The sequence below is a fragment of the Sinohyriopsis cumingii genome, chromosome 3 (genome assembly GCF_028554795.1).
Source record: "Sinohyriopsis cumingii isolate HCF-2022 chromosome 3, ASM2855479v2, whole genome shotgun sequence".
Classification (NCBI taxonomy): domain Eukaryota; kingdom Metazoa; phylum Mollusca; class Bivalvia; order Unionida; family Unionidae; genus Sinohyriopsis; species Sinohyriopsis cumingii.
Window position 1 is genome coordinate 134,301,524 of NC_142963.1, and position 21,469 is coordinate 134,322,992.

General features: G+C 34.7%; 1 protein-coding gene and 1 long non-coding RNA gene across 2 annotated transcripts in view; one reads left to right on the forward strand and one right to left on the reverse strand.

Annotated features, from left to right (window-relative positions):
* The window catches only part of LOC149803900 (uncharacterized), a 39,906-nt gene extending 23,554 nt beyond the window's left edge, over positions 1 to 16,352 (forward strand). The window contains exons 2-4 of the long non-coding RNA XR_016419993.1: positions 13,213 to 13,390; positions 14,451 to 14,545; positions 15,273 to 16,352. This is a non-coding gene — a long non-coding RNA (uncharacterized LOC149803900). The remainder of the gene's footprint in view (positions 1 to 13,212; positions 13,391 to 14,450; positions 14,546 to 15,272) is intronic.
* Positions 16,353 to 17,315: 963 nt separating this feature from the next.
* LOC149803901 (periostin-like) lies at positions 17,316 to 21,137 on the reverse strand. Its single transcript, XM_089951459.1, has 6 exons — positions 20,940 to 21,137; positions 20,220 to 20,437; positions 19,065 to 19,254; positions 18,517 to 18,618; positions 18,111 to 18,215; positions 17,316 to 17,485 (listed from the first exon to the last, which is right to left on the reverse strand). Exons 1-6 carry the CDS (start codon positions 21,106 to 21,108, stop codon positions 17,385 to 17,387), a joined length of 885 nt encoding a protein of 294 aa, XP_089807585.1. The 5' UTR covers positions 21,109 to 21,137; the 3' UTR covers positions 17,316 to 17,384.
* Between the last annotated feature and the right edge of the window lie 332 nt (positions 21,138 to 21,469).

Below are 21,469 nucleotides of genomic sequence, written 5' to 3' on the forward strand. Positions count from 1 at the left end.
GATTTGGAGATTTTACAAGAACGTAAAAACCAAGGAACACACACACTATCATCTGAATACAAGCTCATGAAACAGATTCAGGCGGCAACGTTTCAGTACTTCTTTGTCATGTATAAAAACCGTCACGTGTGGTACATTACATAATATTTAAGATTTCACATACAGATTTATCACAAGTTCTTCTCCACGTATGTCAGTTAAGCGATTAAGGTGGTCTGTGAGCTTAAAATTTATTCGTGTTAACATATTATTGTGACACCGCAGATACACAGGATTAGTTGGTTCTTGCACGATTAAACTTCCAGGGGGAACTTGTGGTGTAAATGTGTATAAAATATATCCTTGTTGAGCCTGATTTGATTTTCCGAGATCTATTTGATAGCTGCCATCGATTACGTCACAAACCAGATTGACCACGATTGTCGATGTTATATTAACGATTCCCGGAGATACGTGTCTGCCGCCGCCATGTGGATCATTATCATATCTAAGAACGGTTGAATGTGGTGCTAGTTTTTTCCACGCATCGAGTATTTTAGGAAAAAAATCATCAATGACATCATTGACAGATTTTCTTAATTTATCTGGATTATAATCAGGAAATTTAAACGTTACAATGTCAGCTTCGGATATTTTGTACTTGGTTGCGAAAAACCTTCTATTATAACCCGATGATTCAAAAACCAGGTTTATGATTCTATTATGAAAATATTCAATAGTATCAGCTATATTATTTAAAATTTCTACTCGTTTAATAATTTCTTCACGCGTAGATGTCAAATCGGACAAATATTCATGAAAAAGAATACGTAAATCAACCAGTTGTTCTTCATGATCTGAATTTACGATATGAATGACATTATTGACATTCAAATCGTAAAATGAATTACCACCATCAACGTTGTGTAAGAGCCAGTAGTACTCACCAGTTTTCTCGACACGAAATTGATCCCGTTTATCCCATACACGTTTTTCTATGTTCCACCAGAAACTTGTATAATTCATTTTAATATTATGATAAAAACTTTTCGATGATGTAAAATCACCCCTCGTTGGTTCTGGTAGTCCTTCATACACGGGGGGAATTTCAGGCCAGCCTAGTACGGATCTGATTGAAGATTGATAAATATCAACGACGTAATCGGGAGAATGTATTTCAATCGTCGAGGACAGGGTCGGTTCATAAACATTAATTGATATTTTTGCTTCTTTTCCGGTTATTGATTTTATTCTACGCTGAAATTCCTCATTGATTTGTTCGGCCTCATAACTGCCAGTTGGTATTCCAACAACAACCCAGTCAGGTGTTCCATCGGGTTTATTTCTACTAGCAAATACAAGCGAATTATTTGCTGGTGTACCATGAAATGATTTTGATCTGATATTTGGCCAGCTGTAATATACCCGTAATTGCGCTAGTGCTATTTCTTTTACTGGAATTGCAGTAGGAAAATTAACATTAATTTCAGGGTTAGACGAACTTACCGAGATCATCGTTATCTTTGGCGGAGTTGTGTTGGTCACGATCTGCTGAAGTAATTCTGTCATTATTAATACTTGTATCTTTAATACCGATACCTTCGTCGTATATTTTAGTCATCATTGAAAACTCGAAATCAGATATAATTCCACCACTGAGACTCGCTGATAACAACGAGGATAATTTCGAGTATGCTACCGTCGCTGTGTGTAATTTTATTATGTAATCGGATAATTTTTCGTTCGTGCCAGTACATATTTTTTTTGCGATGATATTAAGCACACCTGCAATAGTTGTTGCTGCTGAAATACAAATAGTTACAGCTGCTGGTGCCATCATTGTCACCGCTGATAATATTACACTGGTTCCAGCAACAACAGCGGATACTGAATAAACAATTACATCAACGATAACTAATCGTCGTCGATATTTTTTTACTTTTACTGTATATTGATCGACTTGATCTTTTAGCGCCGCCTGCCATTCACGCGCTTGATTGTACCTGTATTGTGCACCGTCCATATATTTTTTTATGCAGTAACCAATTGAGGTGTTTCAGCTACAAATTCCAAACACCACCAGTAAGATGTTGCGGTTAATTTCTCATCAGCTGCTTCCAGGATAAAAATTTCTTCGGTTCCACTATTTAATATAACAGATACCACCCCGGAAAACCTATCGGTTGATTAACGCCATGGAAACGTTGTAAATATTTCAAATTTTGCAGCACTGAACACAGACAGCCTGTACACGCCAGTGACTGTTGCGGTATATTTGATAGTTTTATTTTGCTGCGACTATGAGTTTTATTTTGCTGCGACCATGTTGCAAATCCCGATGATACCGTGTATACGATGTTTGTGATATGTCCGGGAGTTATTCCAGCTGGAATTTTAATCAGACTGGTTTTGTTGACAATCTCAGGAATTCCCGCTACGATGTTTTGCTGTGTTCGTTTGATCGTGTCTAGGTTAGTTTTGATATCAACGAGTTTTATATCAATGGCGTGCGGAGTGCCAAAGAATTTATCTATGGATTCGTCGGTTTTTTGAAAATGTCTGCGAAATCTTCCAAAAGCGCCCACGTGAACATCATACTCAGCCCGCAGCGTGGGTAGTTTTCCATCCACGTTGTCGACGTATTTTTTTGTTGCTGCGTCTTCGTCAGATGTTGGATCTCTTAAAACTACTATTTTATTTCCGTTCATGCTGAGTTCACCCGTCATTGTGTCGCTGGTGTTTTTCACGCGATTAGCAACGCTTCTTGCAATTTCATTTCTAATTGTTGCTAATGATACACTTGAATCTCTGATTTTGCCGCTGTCAGTAAACACGGGAATATTATCCAATAACTGCACCGAGTACTCGTAAAACTATATCATTCCATCTGATATTTTGTCGTTTTTAGTTTACCATATCGATCTTGAAAAATAACATCTTCATCTGGGTCAACTCCAGCCAGGTTCATGATATCAGCGAGGTCATCTTTAGTCGCATACTTTGACAGATCTACGTCGGATTTTTTTTTTCTTACTGATAGAAGAAGATCTTCCGTAAATATCAACCATTATAATAACACCTGTTGTTTAAAACGCTTTACGAGCAACGAATCGGTTATTTGTATAATCATGCACAACTTTATGTGGTGGTTTGGATGATTTTGATATAGCGTCGAGTACATTAATTACTTCACGGCCGCATATTGGCGGATCTGTCATTGTTTGTGTGGGTAGCGTTGAATACCAAACTTTATAACCAGAGGTTCTTGCGTGAAGTGGTGCAACATACTTGATAAATTCAACGGGTGGAGCTAACCCGTACGAATCAAAATAAACGATTCCACGTGGATCAACCGCGTATGATACCCAATGAGTACCGGGTCCTGAATTCGAGTCTAGATTAATAATACCTGTTTCGAGTTTGTTTGGTTGTTTCGGTAATTGATCTCGCATAAAAACACCTCTAAAGGCTTTTATTTTTAATTTTTTAGCAGCATCAAGTAAATCAAAATTTGATGCTGGAACGTCTAACGTGGAAGCCTTAGACCTCTCCCTCAACGAGATCCTGGCAATCTTAAGCCGCGTCCCTTTTTTTTTGTATCCATTTCCTGTTGCTTTCTTTAGAGCCATTCCAGCAGCTGTTCCAACAGTACCTAACGCGGCTGCTTTTGCTACGGCTGGAGCAGTAGCAGCTATTAACGCTGGAATAGCCGCAAGAAGTGGAAATATACCACCGGTTTTAACCATGTCTTTGATGGCGCTTGGAGAAAGATGAAATTGAACTCCAGTTTTTTATTCCAGGGCTTTATTGAAATGTTTAATCTGATTATTTGTCAACGATAATTTGTTTGGACTACCACTAATCTGATCTCGTTTTAGTGATATTTTAGTTCTGCATTTGTTGGCGGTTTTTGATTGAAGCCTTTTTACCTGACCAGGAGTCAGAGTAACATTAACATGACTATACGACATTTTTATATAATTAATATTTTTCTGAATAATTAAAGATTTTCCACTGATGCATCAACGACTCTCATTCGACCACTACCACCTTCAAGTAACATGGCTTTATCGCTAAGTATGGCCGCGATTGCTCTGTAGGTGCCTCGAATAAGAGGTGGACCAGCTATATCAGGAGGAGGTCTAGTAACACGAGCTTGAAAGTGTATATCAACGACAGATTGCTTGGATAAATCAAGATACTCCAGCGAAAAATAATAAATCGGATATAGACCTGCAAAATCTAGTTGTGATATTTGCAAACCGGTATCCACATTTTGATCACGTCCCATAAATGACATCAAACGATGATATGCACGCGCTACATGATTTTGATTAAAATTTAACAAAATATCCTCAGCCTGTTCTTGATGTCCATTTCTCCGCAAGGAAACTTCATTATCTCCAAGGTTATCAAATATCATATGTGAATGTCTTTGATTATTCATCCGAGCATTATCTTGCAGCGCAATAAAAATATGTCGTGGTGAAGAAACACCCTGTTGTGATGCTATATGCCATGCAAATAAACCATTAACATTGCTTTGAGCAGCATCTGTGGTTACTGTTAACCATGATATGAATGATTTACCGCCTTGATCCATAAAAGATAGTAATTTTTGTTCTTCAGTAATTGATGGTGTTATTACTGGCATCCACAATGAAAGTTTTGTTATATTTACTTTACCAGCATCAACATCAGCAGCAACACCAGCACCTCGCCAGATTGCATCATTATCATCACTTTTTCTTGCGAACACAATTGTGCGTTTAGCTCCAAAGATTACCTTTCTAACATTTCTGCAAAATCCAAAGATGTGAGATAATGGAATTGCACATGAGAAACTTCTACTATCTCCCGACAACGCTGCTCGGCGTGTTGCAAATCCTAGGTTGAAAGTCGGGGCAATACCCTTTATGATTTCAAAATCACCTGCTGGTCTAGTTTCACGATCGGGGTTGGCAGCTTCTGCCTGATCAGCAACAGAAGTATCCCGTGGTGTGAGTAACTTGATATACTGATTATGGTTGGCGTTGTCGGTGGTATCCTTAGCAAACATCATTGTTGGACCGGCCGATCTTATAAAGTCGTCAGAATATCTCGCTAGACCAATTATTGTTGTAGCAACATCAACATCCTTCTGAATTGATTCAGTATTTGTTCCATCAATCATGTATGTGGCGCTATCAAACAGTGCCATAATTCCGTTGTTGACAAAACCAACTCGTGCATTGGCAGCATATACCGTATTATCCCCCTTTACAAGTTTACCTTCTACTTCAATAAACGCCTCAGCGGGTAAAAAATATCTACTTGTATCATGAACCTGTAATTCGATTCTCCCCCGCTGATCTAGTTGTTTTGCGTCATAGGAATAAAATTGATAATCACGTACCGATTCATCTTTGAGGACCGGTGTGTCCATGTCAAATGCTGGGTCGGATATGCGTTTAAACATTTTATTGTAATTATATTTTTTCCAAATGATGATCATCGTCGACGAAGACCGCTTCCTGCTATTAAATTTGCTGTTATATTTTTTTCTGCTTCTTCAGATAATTCCGCTAGTTTTTTATTTACAGCCTGATTTATTATTTTACTGACATTTGCTGGCATAACCTCAGTACTTGCCAGTTTCACCGGTTGTTGTTTTCGTCGCAATAATCGTGCTAGTCTTTCTTTGATCGCCGAGAACGCCTTACCAGCAACATTGACAATTGCACCAGGAGCTTTTTCACGAACAGCCTCAATAGCCTTCATACCTAATTGTTTTGCAATCGGTATTGCTTTTGGAGCCATCCTTCTAAATAGACCCTGAATAATATCACCAAGTCCATCTCCGTAAATAACCCTATGGATTGGTAATCGTGAGTTTACCGCTCTGACCTGTACAGGTTTGCGATGATTATTATGTATGATCATCTTATTTTTATTTACCATTTATCTAACAACTAGTCATCAGCAAGTTCACAGATAAGTTCTCGGTAAACGCCGATATCCATGATACCACCTTGAAATAATCGCCGACAAATATCAGATGCTTCATTAATTAATTCTGGTGAATTATTTCCGGCACGTTTTCCTCCTATGAGAACTTCTAACCGTGACACGTCATTGATGATATTATCAGGACAAACAAAATTATTTCCCAGACCACTTCCCGTTGCTCCATCTTCTTCTGATTTCTTAAATAGTCTTCAGGGTGATCTTTTTTCTGTTGTTTTCTTAAATAGTCTTGAGGGTGATACTTCTTCTTCTTCTTCCTCATTTATTGTTCTGAGAGATTGTGATACTTTTGGTTCTTTTTGTGCAAGATACATGTCTATTTTTCTGCGATAATCATTATATACCTCATCATTGGAGTAAACTCTATCTTTATCGTAATATATACGATATATCCATTTATACCAGATTTCAGGATCACTAATACGAGCGGGATTATATTCGGGTCTTAAAAGTTTCCCTTTTTTATCCACACTTTCTACTGCAAGTTTTGATAACATATCAATATCCCTCATTTCTTTTATGAATTTGATGCCCGCCTCGGTAAATTTATTATTCGGCGTAATTATTTTCCCTTCTTTTGATTTTATTGATTCACGATCTTTCATATCACCTATCTCAGCACGAAGTTGTCCAATTTCTTCAAGTATTTCCTCACCAATAGGTGGAGGCTGAGCCGCAGCTATATTAGTTGGAAGATCTCGTAAAATCTCCCTTGCCTGTTTAGTTCTTCTTGCTACTTTTTCAGTCTGCGCTACAGTTTGTTTTGATACCGGAAGAAGATCTTCTTTGATGACAGTTGTAACTTTCTCAGTAGCTGCAGTGACAGGCTTAAACAGTTTTTTAGTTTCTTCTTCATACTCAACTTGTGCTTCTTGCTGCGCTTGCAGATTTTTTCTGAATGAGTCTCTGACAGGAAGAAATTTTTTAATTGCTTCTAATCGTTCTCGAGTTATTCTTTCAGCATGAGATTCCGAATGTACCATTATTTTTTAATATAACAATCTTTTAATTAATATCAGCAGAAGGGGTGTAAGTTTAATTAAAAAGATATCATTCATATAATGAACAACTGTGCGTGGCTGCGTCAAGGAACCACTAACAAATGTGATAAAAAATGCCGTGGAGAATATTGTAAAAAACATAATTATCTTATAAAGAAAAATCCTCATGCTGGTCCACGAAGTTGTGTTGGATGTAACAACGGCGTTAGAGGATTATATCAGATTTGCAAAAATTGCGGTGGAGATCGATACAGAAGTTTGATGATATATTATAAACACAGAAAGAACATAAATCCAAAAATAGAAAAACCACCATCAGAACTTGAATATTACTTGAAACATAGAACAAATAAAGATGAAACAGATGAGGAGAACGCGTTAAGAAATATTCATCAAACTTGGTATGGTGGTAAATTTACATAAATTAATAGCAGCAGAGAGGGTACCTACCAACGTTGGTCGTCAAAAAAATAAACAAAAAAATAAATAAACACGTAGAGTACTTTATTTTTTCAGCTACTATTTCGAATTAAAGTTTTATTAGTATAATCGGCCATTACAGAAATACAATCATCTCAAGGAAACGTTAATTTGTAAAAATCTGGACCTTTCTACGAGATGATTTTATTTTCTTTGTTTTATTTGTTTTGTCAGAATTCTATGGTCTGTTCACCCTCTCTGCTGCTCTCTCTCTCTCTCTCTCTCTCTCTCTCTCTCTCTCTCTCTCTCTCTCTATATATATATATATATATATATATATATATATATATATATATATATATATATATATATATATATTATTTGGGGACTTAATTAGCAATACCGTTAAGTTTTTTTTCTCATTTTTACTTTGTATTATAGGGAAATAGAAATAATTTGTTACATATATATAATTTGAGGTGGCATGATTGTGACACTTGTAGAATAACAGGTGTTCACTTTTCTCATTACCTAATGACATTATGTTTTCTTGCATAATGCTCATTTTTAACGACAAACATCGTAGATCCAGATTTCCTGTCATAAATAGGCCGGCAGATCGGGATTGCAGATCATACGGTTCTGCGCATGAGTTTGAGAAAGAATTTGAACTTTGAGCCAATCAGAAAATGCCTTTCAAAATTAACAATCATTTTGTGATTATCTCGATAAAATTTCAAAATCAAATTTAAGCTAAGGGTTGTACGATTTATAGACCAGGCCTGCACACGTTTTATTACGTCATTGATGTTAGGCAAATAGGCTTGCTCTTAATCTGTCCGAACATTATGTGGCGGCATACCTTGGTCTAACTGTCATATTGAGAAGAACAGTTAAATTTAGGAATACGGCTAGCACTAAGCAAACTGCCTGCAAGTCTACCGAGTAAACTGCTGTTTACCAAGTGCTAACTGTTACGAGTCTAGGGTCTTTCAAAACGTAACAGAAAAGAGCGAAGACAACAAGCTTTGTAAAATTTAACAAATAATTTATTTCCATAGAAAAACAAGGTAAAAATGAGAAAAGAACTTATGATTTTACGAATCAAATCCAAAATTAATCCAATAATTAAAAAATAGAATTCAAATTTTTAAAAAGTCATAAATGAAACTGAGTTCGAATCCAGATGAAATTCAAAATGGAAGACGATGACGTCATTATTAGTCATCGAAGTTCTGCAGTGTCAACAGTCTCTTGTTGAATCACAGAAAATAGTATTCCAGTTCTTGTATTCTATATAAATTTCGATAAACGTCCTTGTCCAAGAATTAATTAAGAGCACTAGTATTTCCAGGGAAAAAAATTACTTAAGATCCAGATAATTTGAAGAAAATAAAATAGTTAGCCCAAACTGGACACAACATAAAAAACCTGGACGTCTCAAGCGTTAAGGCACGAATGACAATTCTTTATCAAAACATTAGTAATAAGTCTAACTAAGACGCAAAACAGATTCCCCGATGAAGGTCACATTGTCATCTTTCTAGAACAAAACAGAAGCTTTGTACATGCCTAACATCACGTACTCCCAGTATTCCCGTACCCGAAATCAATCATTCTACTCTGGAAAAAAAATTAAAAAATTCAAAACGGTTGTTTACTACAAATGTCACTGATTTCTGAATCAAGGTCAGGAAATAGGTCAACATTAGATACAATGTCTCTATAAAGTTGTTTTTACGTCACAAAATAAAAACAAACAGCTAGAGCTGAACTCTATTCTGGACAATATCAAATCCAGTAGCTGATGTTACCTTACAACAGCATGCAATGGAACTTAAGAAAATTTATCACTAACAAACACACAATTAACTTTAATCAAATATAAATTAAAACAAATATACATAACATAACCAAAGTGCCATATCATAGGATGCTGTAACAGTTTCATACAAAAATTGGAAATTATAAGAAAAAAACATTTTACGTCAATTGTGGATTATGACGTTTAGCTCACTATACATGTACATCTGTGAAATATATACAAATTCACGGAATGCAAACGGAGAATCACGTGGAGGAAAGAACTGGAGAATTATTTTGAGATATATTTGGATATGGTGAGATGTAGTTAGAAGAAAAGAGAAGAAATGGAGTTCAAGCTATAGAAAACAAATATACATAACATAACCAAAGTGCCATATCATAGGATGCTGTAACAGTTTCATACAAAAATTGGAAATTATAAGAAAAAACATTTTACGTCAATTGTGGATTATGACGTTTAGCTCACTATACATGTACATCTGTGAAATATATACAAATTCACGGAACAGCAAGCAAACGGAGAACCACATTTTACGTCAATTGTGGATTATGACGTTTAGCTCACTATACATGTACATCTGTGAAATATATACAAATTCACGGAACAGCAAGCAAACGGAGAACGACGTGGAGGAAAGAACTGGAGAATTATTTTGAGATACATTTGGATATGGTGAGATGTAGTTAAAAGAAGAGAAGAAATGGAGTTCAAGTTATAGAACAATATATATCTATATATATATATATATATATATATATATATATATATATATATATATATATATATATATATATATATATATATATATATATATATATATATATATATATATATATATATATATATGTGTGTGTGTGTGTGTGTGTGTGTGTGTGTGTGTGTGCAAGATAAAAAAGATAAACCAATATGAAAAAGAAAAACGCATTGTGTGCTAAAAATATTACTAAATTCGGTTAGCATGAGAATACAGGTCCGGCCCTAGGGCAAGGCGAAGGAGGCTACCGCCTTGGGCCCCGCGCTTTCACAAAATCAACTCCACATTGCAACTTTTTTGCTTGGGGCCCCGCGCTCATCGCTTGCTGCCTTAGGCACCGCACATCCTAGGGTGGCCTGTGAGAATGTACCTTGCGACAAGATAGCAGCAATAAGTAGAACTGAAAAGTGTGATTTTATCATCCACCGTTGTTTGAAGTGATGTGATGTGATTTGGATTTTTAACGTAGCTTTAACAATTTTCCAGTCATATCGCCTCGATGTCTGCATTGTGGCAGCTTATAGTAATGTCTAGCACTGGGGCATCATGCCGCAGACATGTAGCATGATGTCCCACCCAGTCACATTATCCTGACACCGGGCCGACCAGTCCTAACACTAACCTGTTAATGCTGAGCGCCAAGCGAAGCAGCTGTTAGTACCATTTTTGTAAGTCTTTGGTATGACTCTGCCGGGGATCGAACCCACGACCTCCCGCATCCGAGGCGGACCTCTAACCACTAGGCCACCGGAGCGGTCCCGTTGTTTGGAAAAGACCCAAGTGAAATCATGGGAAATATAATAACAATAACAGAATGAAACCGTTAAACACGAAAATATACTAAAAGCTGTGGAAGTGATACCACATGAAATCCCTCTTCGAGCGGAAACAGAAAGATTCGAAAAAAACGTCAATTTATAAAGCAGAAACGCAAATATGGCAACATATAGAGAACATGCGACAATACGATCAGCAGGTAGAATTTTCAAAATAGGGAAAAGGCCAAAACATTAAAAGTAGTTTTCTACATGCATGGATTTCCAGTAAGATCGTGGAATGGAGGCTGTATCTACGACAGGAAATGCAATAATTGCGGATTTAAAAGGCGTGATAAAAGACACTGCAAGATCAAATAAGGGACAAAGGAAAAAAGACAAATGATGTACGCGACAGCATGAAACACACGCAGACCGTGCAGTGTTTGCAACCCCAGAAAATACACAAAGCACATTGACACACTTTCCAAACGTCGTAAACATAAATGCGGAAACAGACAAAGGACTACAGAGAAAGGGAGAAAAGGAGCATATATAGAAATAGCTACAAATTCAAATGAGAAAAGAATTAGTGAGATAGGGCCAACACCGCTACACCAAGACAGAAAAGAATTGCGGGGAAAAGTAGCAAGAAATAAGATGATTGCAATGCTATAAGAAGAAGAAAGAAAAAATAAACAAGAAAAGCGGTCAGTACAGGGAACACAACAGTAAGTACCAGGACCCCAGAGAAACAAATGTCAATCTATTCGGAGAAGGGATAAATCACAGAAGCTAAGAGAAACGGAGTCACTCCAGGAAACATAAAAAGAAGTACCAGTGAAATTATAACTGTGCTAGTTCAAAGGAAAACAAAGGTCTCCAAAACGAGAGAAGGAAAAAATATAAATATAAAATCACCTTACTGAGTTCGCAAAGACTGAGTGAGATTGAAGGAAAGAAACATTACACACAAAAACCAACTAAAAATATATAATCCTAACACACACACACACACACACACACACACACACACACATATATATATATATATATATATATATATATATATATATATATATATATATATATATATATATATATACAACCCCAAACAAAAAAAGTGAAACAACAAATGGAAAACCATACCTGTTTTGAGGAAGACCCCTTGTGTGACTTAGATGGAGCAATCAGAGAGACAGAGAGGGTGTTGCGGCTTTTATCTTATTGTTGTACTAACAGTATTTTGTTGAAACACACCATTATAATTCCAGGTTTGAATTCACTAAAATTCTTGCAAATGTCTTTGTCCAAAAATATTATTTTTATCAGCATAAATAATTCAGGTCAAGTTGAAAATAAACTTTATTCTGGACAAAGCAAAAGTCCAACATACAATGTTTCATTACGCTAGTACATAATAAATTTAAAAAGTTTTTTTTTTTTAAACTCAACTAACAAACAATTCAAATTCACATAACAATGTGTCTAAACTTAACTAAAGTCAACTCTTAACAAGTTGATACTTCCTAACCAAATAGTAATATTAGAAATATAAAAACAATAATCCGGAATTACCTCTTTCTAAAGGTAAAAAAAAATTTAAACCTGAAAGGAAAGGAAGGGGAAGGAAAGTCGACCAACGGGTGAAATACCTGAAGGGATGTGAGTACTGAACCGTACACCCCTAGGGGATGAAACTTTGTAAATAAAAAATATAGAGAAATATTTACGTTAGATTACTAGACCTTCCGATATTTTGAACGTTTTCAGGGGATACCTCTAAATTGCTAACCAAATGTATCCTTAGAGGAACTTAAGGAGGTCTCCACACAAAATTTGTATCTCCTGGATATATCTAGGTGCGCGTTAAACACGGATTAGTACGATGTGACATATTTTCTGTCTTCCACCTAAGATCCTTACTTCGAGATATTGACATAACATGGTTTTGGTCATTGATTTTATTTCGCTTCTAGATATTTAATTGCGTTGCATTTATTCCATGGGATTTAAACACACGAAGCAGTCAATGATCAATTTAAATCTAAGAGAACGTATTATCGATGAATATTTTCAGACTCGAGAATAAAATAAGCCATAATCACCAACTTTATCGTTTGAATGCAACTCCCAGTGTCTCAATTTTCGATTCATGCAAAGAACAAACAGAAAAGCCACACAGGTTACCAGGAACAAAAGCATGATCCAAATTTGAATGCATAATCTTGGACCGTAATTAAAAATTGAATCATAAACAATGTTTTGTCAAATAGATATACAGATGGAGGGATGGGATTGGTATACTATTCCATTAACATGGTACTTTACTTGATGTAGACTATTCCTTTATTTGACTGTGCCATTATCATAAATTTATATAAAGAGGTAGGTATTTTTTGTTTTATATTTCATCATTGTAAATTACATATCAGTACTTTAATCGAGATTATGTGTCTTATTTATTAGAATGATGAAACGTGGAAATGACAGGCACAAACTGCAGTTACACCTTATTAAACGGATCATTTATAAATCAAACGTGTTCGGTGTCGCACCCATACTGCTGTATCTCCACCGGAAGCAGTTACTGCTCAGATTCTAGCTGCTCAACGAAAGAAACAATAGTCGACATATCCGGCATCGTGTAAGTAGCACAGCTCTCTCTGTCTCTGTCTGTCTGTCTGTCTCTCTCTCTCTCTCTCTCTCTCTCTCTCTCTCTCTCTGTGTACTTGTAATCAGGGATGACATAAGTTAGTATTTTAATTGTTCGTTTGTTTGGGATCTTTTATTTATGTTTTATTGTTGTTGTTTCGTTTGTTTTCTATGTTTATTCTACTGTCGCAGCAAAGGTTTCATACATAAAACAGAACAAAATTATTTTACATACTCGACTATTGTTAAGACTGCTAAGGTTGTTATAGTCGTTGACTTGCATTTCAATATGTTTCTGAAGGTTACAAGTGCATGGTAAATTACATTCTCTCATATTTAGTTGATTGTGTTTGCTCAGCACACGTGATTTTAAGTAGCTTAATCAAAACTGATAAATACTCAAACTTGGGCGCACAAATAGATAGTGTGAAAAATGTTTGGCATCAGGTAAAGTTAGTGTTAAAACATTTGATAACTACTATGATTTCAATTAGAGACCATCTTTATATCTGTGGTAATTATAATAATGGCCGTTGGTCCGTCACGATTATCCTGTTCCATAGTATAACGTTTTGGTTACCAACAATCAATTTGGCTGATTTTCTTTCGTGGGACATAAGTAATACAGTATTCTTGTCCTTTAGAGTCTATTAGGCTTTCCTATCACCCTATACGATGTTCAACGAATGGGAAACTGTACTGAGAGACGAGACTTTTCATTTTCACACTGTAATTTTCATATCGTGTTAACCATGTTTCCTTGGTTAGATATCTGCAATAAAATTACATATGATGAACACCATCGTAATCATCGGCGTTGTCGTCGTTATCTTCATCATTTTCATTGTTACTTTTATTATTGTTAGTATTGTTATCATTGTTAATTTATCAGCCACCAATTCACCTCTATCAATCTGACATCACTTCTAGGTAAGGATTTATATTAGAGATGACTCGTGTCTTAAGTGTCGGGACAATATGACTAAACCATTATTTACGTGCTGCAAAGTTCTTAGGTAAGACTAATTACATCTTTCCTTTCTAATTTATAGGTTCTGGAGTGTCCTTGGTGGTTTATTTTTTATAGGTGTCCTCGTGGTTGCGATGACGTATGTGATTTGTTTTATGAGAAAGCCGAGAGGGTGCGGTGGGTACCCAAATGACAATCTCAGGACAGATCAATATATTCTTTCAATACTTCTTCATTTCTTTCTTTCTGCTTAGTGTTTTAATTTTTCACGTTACTAACGACGATATATGTCATGAAATTGATTTTAGAAAACAGTTTCAATTCCTTTTTCCAAAGATGCATCATTTAAACAGACAATTACAGATGCGCTATAGGCAGGCAAATGCAAAGTATATATATATATATATATATATATATATATATATATATATATATATATATATATATATATATATATATATATATATATATATATATGTGTGTGTGTGTGTGTGTGTGTGTGTGTGTGTGTGCGTGTGTGTGTGTGTAGTAATTAGTATGTAACTGTTCACAAAATAAGTCAGAATGTATAAGTTACGTAAGTCTGCCAAGTCATTAAACCATTTCCTTCCCAAGAAAGAAATATTTCATCGATTACAACATCCCCAATGTACCACGGTAAACAAAAAACAGCTATTATGCTTTTCCTCCATGAATTTGCAAAAGATACTAGGATTACTTGTTACTATTTCTACCATATCTTGCAAGCCAAAGTATTTAACTTAATATTGACGCATAATACTTTCAGTGAACTAATAGCATGACTGTGATAATCCTTTTTATGTTTGACTAGTGTACAATTGTCTGTAATAATGTCTTTCAATTATATTTAATAATATCTTTTGTTTTAAAATAAAAAAAACAGGCACAGAAGATCCATTAGAAGAGCTGTTTCGAGAGACGGTTATGGAAAGAGAGACGACTAGAACAATTACGTCGTCAAGGATAAGACCGGGAGTATCTAGCCCCAGCACCTCCATCGATAGGTATCAGTCAGAAGTCAACACTAAAAGGTTTCTGCGACAGACTCCCCTCAAAAATATGTTTTCAAAAACTCAAGACCCGTTTCATATAAGTGTTCCCTGTGGAAATACCTCTAGAGTAGATCAGAGAGCAATTATCGGCAGAAGGACGAAGGGGAGCTCACCAAAGCTGAGCAGACATGCAAAAGTGTTATCCAGTTTGCCAAGGGTTGTCGATTGACAACCCGTTTGTGCATATTATTAGTTGAATGAATTAACTAATTTATGTATTAATGAACTAATTAATTTAATTAATTAATTAAGTTGTAAAGACTTAATAAAATTTAATTGTCTGTGATATAATATGCATATACTGCTAATTGATCTTTCTTTAATCTTTGAGTTCGTGTGTTAAATGGTAAATACCCGTGATAACTGGAAATAGCTTTGCCAGAAATTTGGATCAAAATATTGAGAGTTTTGAAATAACCATCCTTACGGTTAATACGTTCTCTAGAAAAACTGAGTGACACAAATAGTGTATAATTTTTATATCATTATTACTAAACTTTAACGCCAAAGCTTTAGTTATAAACTCGCTATAGAAGACGTTGCTTCGGAAAGTAATATTGATTAAGTTTATGCTTACCACTTGCCATGAACAAGGCGTCTACTTTATCTCATTCGAAACAAAAGGATGCTAGGTTTTGGTCGGCACAGAAACTAATGTCAATACGTCTAAAACAACTATGTGACTTACAAAGTCTATAAACAGTGCAGGTATCACGTAGAAAGCATTTATTTTAAATATCAAAAAGACATATAATTATTGGTTATTATGGTCACGTGAAAATTAACGTCTCATTCACTTAATTCATTATAACTATCATTGATTTCTTGTTCGTTTGTTATTTATGTTTCACCTGGTAAAACATTAGACTCATCTTCAATTTTAAGCCTTTTTTCTGAATTAAAAACATGACAAATAAAGAAATACATTATTTTGCCATTTAAAGGCTTATGTAACATACATACATACATACGGACGGACGGACATACATACATGCATGCAAACATTGTGCATGCATACTGACAGACATACAAGAGGTACATACATACATACATACATACATACATAAAACTTTTTAATATGTATTCATATATTTCTGTTTTATTTCTCAAGCGTCAAAATTTTGAAAGAAAAAGATATTTAGCTTGAACACTTGAAAATAGTAAGCAAACCTTTTGTGACATTGTTTAAAATATTTATCAGAAACCGTTTATTTCACATTACGAAAATGAAAGTTTTCTCAGCCTGAAATCTTTTTATGCATATGCATGCAATTTTTAGAATTTAAGGGAGTTTAGTTTTTATATTAGTTCCATCCGTATCTTAGAGCCGTTTTCGCGAACGTTTGCGTCGGTTCAAAATTGCTATAAACAAGAATGTGATTTCTTGTTCTGAACATTTATAAATGTGAAATACTTTACATATTGTTTTACATTAAAAAAAATCATATACTCACAGATGAAAAATAAGTGTATTGTAATTTTAAAATATACGTTTTTTGTGTTTGAATATAGAAGCAGGTTTTATGATCCCAATTTCCGCAATCCAAAATAAAATCGTCCATAGCTGCAAAGTTTGCGCTATATATAACAAGCCAATGATAACGAAATTGTAGAAGCAGAGGACTTTCATTCTTTGGCACCTCAATTTCATTTAGGTCATAGAATTCTTTGGAATTCAAATATTTTACGAGATATATTTGGGTGTATCCCTTCCATTGATATTTCAGTCGAAATGTTGTACCTTGAACTTGAACGATATATGTATATATATATATATATATATATATATATATATATATATATATATATATATATATATATATATACAGTAAACCGAATCACATGACAATAATTCGTGTTCTTATATTTTAAAAGCATTTATTCCTCTAAAAATGTAGATAACAGAGATTTCACATGCATTGATACGATCTTAGTTATAGGTTCTACTTAGGCGGTAAGAGTACTTTGTCAATCACATGAATTACTCCATTTGAAACACTTTCGTCAGCCATCAATACTGTTGCGTCATTTACCATTACACCACCTAAAAAATACGAGCGTGTCGATGTATATAATAGAAGTGAGCACATTTATATTAGCTGCAACATCTTTTTGGTTTTCTCACACTCGTTCAATTTAGACAGAAAAAAATAAAGCCCGTGATTTTTTTAAAATGTCAACTTTGAGTTCAAACATTTATTTAGATAGCCATGGCTTATTTATGACTTTTTGGACTTCTCACACTCGTTCAATTTAGATAGAAAAAAATAAAACCCGTGATTTTTTTAAAATGTCAACTTTGAGTTTAAACATTTATTTAGATAGCCATGACTTATTCTTGAAATCTTTCCAATAAAATGCTTATTTTGTATGCAAATTACAGTGTAGACAACATATGACACGTTATATCAATAAACACTTTAAAATGCATATATATATTTCGGGAGCAAAAAGCTACAAATTCGTCGATAACTTTCTTTCATGGGAAAAACAGGTAACAACTAACATCCTCAATTATCGTTTCAGTTCCAATTATTAGAGTTATTTGAATTTGAACTATGTGTCAACTTGTCCGATGAACTTCTCTGCCAAATGATAAAATAGATACCTTTCAAAAACAAGCAAACGGTATCCGTTGCAACGAATATCTCCGCATTCTTAAATCTTACCTTCGACGGTTATTTTTACTGACTTTCCTTCTAGTGTAGGCACGTCCCCATCCACTAATCCTTTACTGTACTGAGTGCCAGTGACTACGTGGTATTTCAATACATCTGAAGGAAGTGCGAAAGATTATTTTATATTTTGTCATCACAAGATCTAGATGTTGCATGATCATCGAAGGTAACAACGGCGGAATACGTATCAATACGTGGAATAATCCATATAATAGCTTGGAATCAGTGCTTAGAAAATGAGATTGTCATTCCACAGAAAATATGGTTTTAATTTGCTAGCTTGGCTATCTGTAAACAAAGAATAATCATTACGTTCGAACATTTTGTTATTATGCAATCGTTCAATGTCTCTGAGCATGTGAATGGTGCTATGTATCAACGAAATGAGAGTAAGTACCAACTAGAGCTGTCTGATTGCTGAGAAGATCGCTGAGTTCGCCAGGTGGTAGGTTGTCGAAGGCCGTATTATCAGGAGCGAATAGGGTGAATGGTCCCTGTCCTGAAAATTTATCAGTAAAGTCAACACCAGGCATTAGATTTCCTAAGAGGACCCACTTTATACAATGTACTGCTTGTTTTCGAACCAAAGAACACCCCTCTCTTAATATAAAAGGAAATGTTTGAGAAGAGTTGAGTTTTGCTAATTCATATCTAGCAGAAAGTAATGTTCATGAGCACCGTATAATAACGGCTAACGCAGTATCAATATGAAATATACAAATTGAATCCCCCCCCATCATCTTCCTTTATTTTCAAGAGAAGTATATTGTATTATGTTAATCTTCAAGTGATATTATTTTAAGAAGTAAGAAGCATGTCTCTGTTTTGACATATTTAAACTTGAAAACATTATATATATATATATATATATATATATATATATATATATATATATATATATATATATATATATATATATAAGTATATATATATATATATAAGTACCGGACAGAACGTCGGTGAGCTGGCCCTGTACCACGCAGTAGAAAAGTGTAGACAATTCTGGACTAAAAGCCACGTATTGTGGAATGTTGTTGTCTGGTAGAGGATACAGGACTTTATCCACTACATGTATAACTCCATTGGTTGCATTCTGATTGGGGTTGATCACTTGGCTGCCATCTGCAGTGATCACCTAGCAATTAGAAAGAATAACTGTAAATGAAGATAGCTACTCTTCAATTTAAAAAACAAATAAAGTCAAGTGAGTTAACAAAAGGCAGTAACGATTGATTTTACGATGTCGTTCAGAAATGTGATGTGCAATTTATTTTTAGTTTTGAAATAAGCAACATGGTTGTTATAAATTCTAAAATTAAATACTGTTTTTAAAAGGTCATAAAAAGTAACCGTCACTTGTCTAGTCATAACTGATAGACTAGGGGAAAAAGTTTTAACTCGGTTTACGTTTAACTTCAAAAGGAACGTATTGATAGCAACATTTCAAAGTTTTATGCTATTTATAAATTCATACTTTGATTTTTAAATAACATGCATTTAATTTTTAAAATATTTATTATCGTTATTTTGCTCGTGTAGTAATGTTACGGGGATAACACGAATCACGTATAGTGTAATGCATGCTACGCTCATGCATCATGCTTATGAAATCAATTCGTTCCTGTAAAAGCTCAGGCAATAAATCATGTATGCATAAAAGGAGAACTGATTTTCTTAAATTACAAATAGGTATTGAGAGAGAATCATGTAAGTACCGCACATACTCGTTTTTAAGTCGACTCCGACTACAAACTTCACAGATCAGGACCAATGGGGTTCTTTTTTAGTTAGTACATACGGTATCGTACATTTAAGAAATAACAATGCACAATGTTTAGTGGGTTTTAAAGTTTTCAGTTATTATCTAATTTACATTTGTAAAAATCCCTAATCTATTTACATTTAAATTTAATACATTTAAATTTCATTATTCAATAGACTGAAATACTGATGATCGATAGCACTCTTGCCAGTAAGGTGCAAAGCTCTCAAACAAACATTACTTCATGTTAATCTCCGAATTATAAGTGCAGGTATGGTCGAGAAGACATATGATAAATTTATTAACGAAGGATAAAAAGGGGTGATAAAACGTTGTACCTGTCCACCCTTATAAATGTTGATTCTTATGTCAAGAGTAGTATCCAGTGACTTCACCAACATCTCATTTTGCAGCTGACTGGAATATACAGCGCCGTTTGTAACGTGAAACATGAGAACAGTTTTCAGTAGGGTCTTGTCTGTTGCCAGTTTCTCTTTTACCGCTGTGGGAAGAGAATCGAAGGCCTCGTTCGTCGGTGCAAAGAGAGTAAACGGACCTGTGAAGAAAGTGTACTTGACTGAAAAAGCCACTGACAGATTCTCTTTTATTAGACATTGATTTTTCTTTGCCTACACCAAATAGTATTAACAGTCTTTGTTGTAATCAGGCGGCAAAACGGTGTTCAAGTTTGTCAGCACATACTAACAAAATTGTTTCAACCGCCCTTGCTTTTGTCAGCAATTGCTGATTGATTGCAGTTTAAAGAGATTTTTTTTTTTGTTGCAAGAAGTCCAAGTTTCAGAAGACTAGCTAAGTCAAATGGGGATTTGTTTTTCTTTTTAAACTTGTATGGAACAATTGCCCAAGGTCTCATGTCTCTTAAATATCTAACTCGTCGTAAATATGATATCCCTTAAAGAATAAATATATATTGCTTATTAACAAAGATATGACGCGTTTTAGTTAAGCATGCAGAATTTGTGATAAAATTGAAAAGCTTTGTGATGACTTTACTTGAAGAAAATATATGTATTCAAATAAGTGTAAAACTACTTTACCATCTCCTTCAAGTGCGGTGTCAAGACCAACTGTCTTTAAGTAACTCAAGAGTGTTGTGGCTCCAAGCTGTTTCGCCAATTCAGGTATTTTCTGTTCGCCACCTAATGCATTATAATAAATAAATGTCAGGCTAACTGCTAAAATTTTGATCATGGCGATCGCTGGCATTCACAGTCAGATAAAGGTATTATCTGTACGATTGCATGATTCTACTTACTTGTATAGGTCAATATATCACGTGTTTGGAACTGTCCTTGTGTCCTACATAATAAATAAATGGGCGGATTTGTTGACACTTTTCGCTATTTGTTAATGCCATGAGGGGGTATGTATTTTACACTTCACATTTTATTAGATAGAGTAATGCCGTTCATTTCCTATATTGCCGGAAATATCAGCTATAATTTTAAATTATACGAGATTCAAAGTATTGTTATTAATATCAGGCGTTGTCTTTCATAACACAACACGTGATGAAATCTAGAAACGTGCGTTACATGTTAAACTGGAGAGATAAGCAATATATATA

Coding starts and splice junctions, on each gene's coding strand:
- LOC149803901 (XM_089951459.1), bottom strand. CDS start 21,108: ATGCCAGCGATCGCCATGATCAAAATTTTAGCAGTTAGCCTGACATTT. Junction 19,255..20,219: donor ACATTTATAAGGGTGGACAG/GTACAACGTTTT, acceptor TCTAATTGCTAG/GTGATCACTGCAGATGGCAG. Junction 17,486..18,110: donor AGTAAAAATAACCGTCGAAG/GTAAGATTTAAG, acceptor CGTATTTTTTAG/GTGGTGTAATGGTAAATGAC.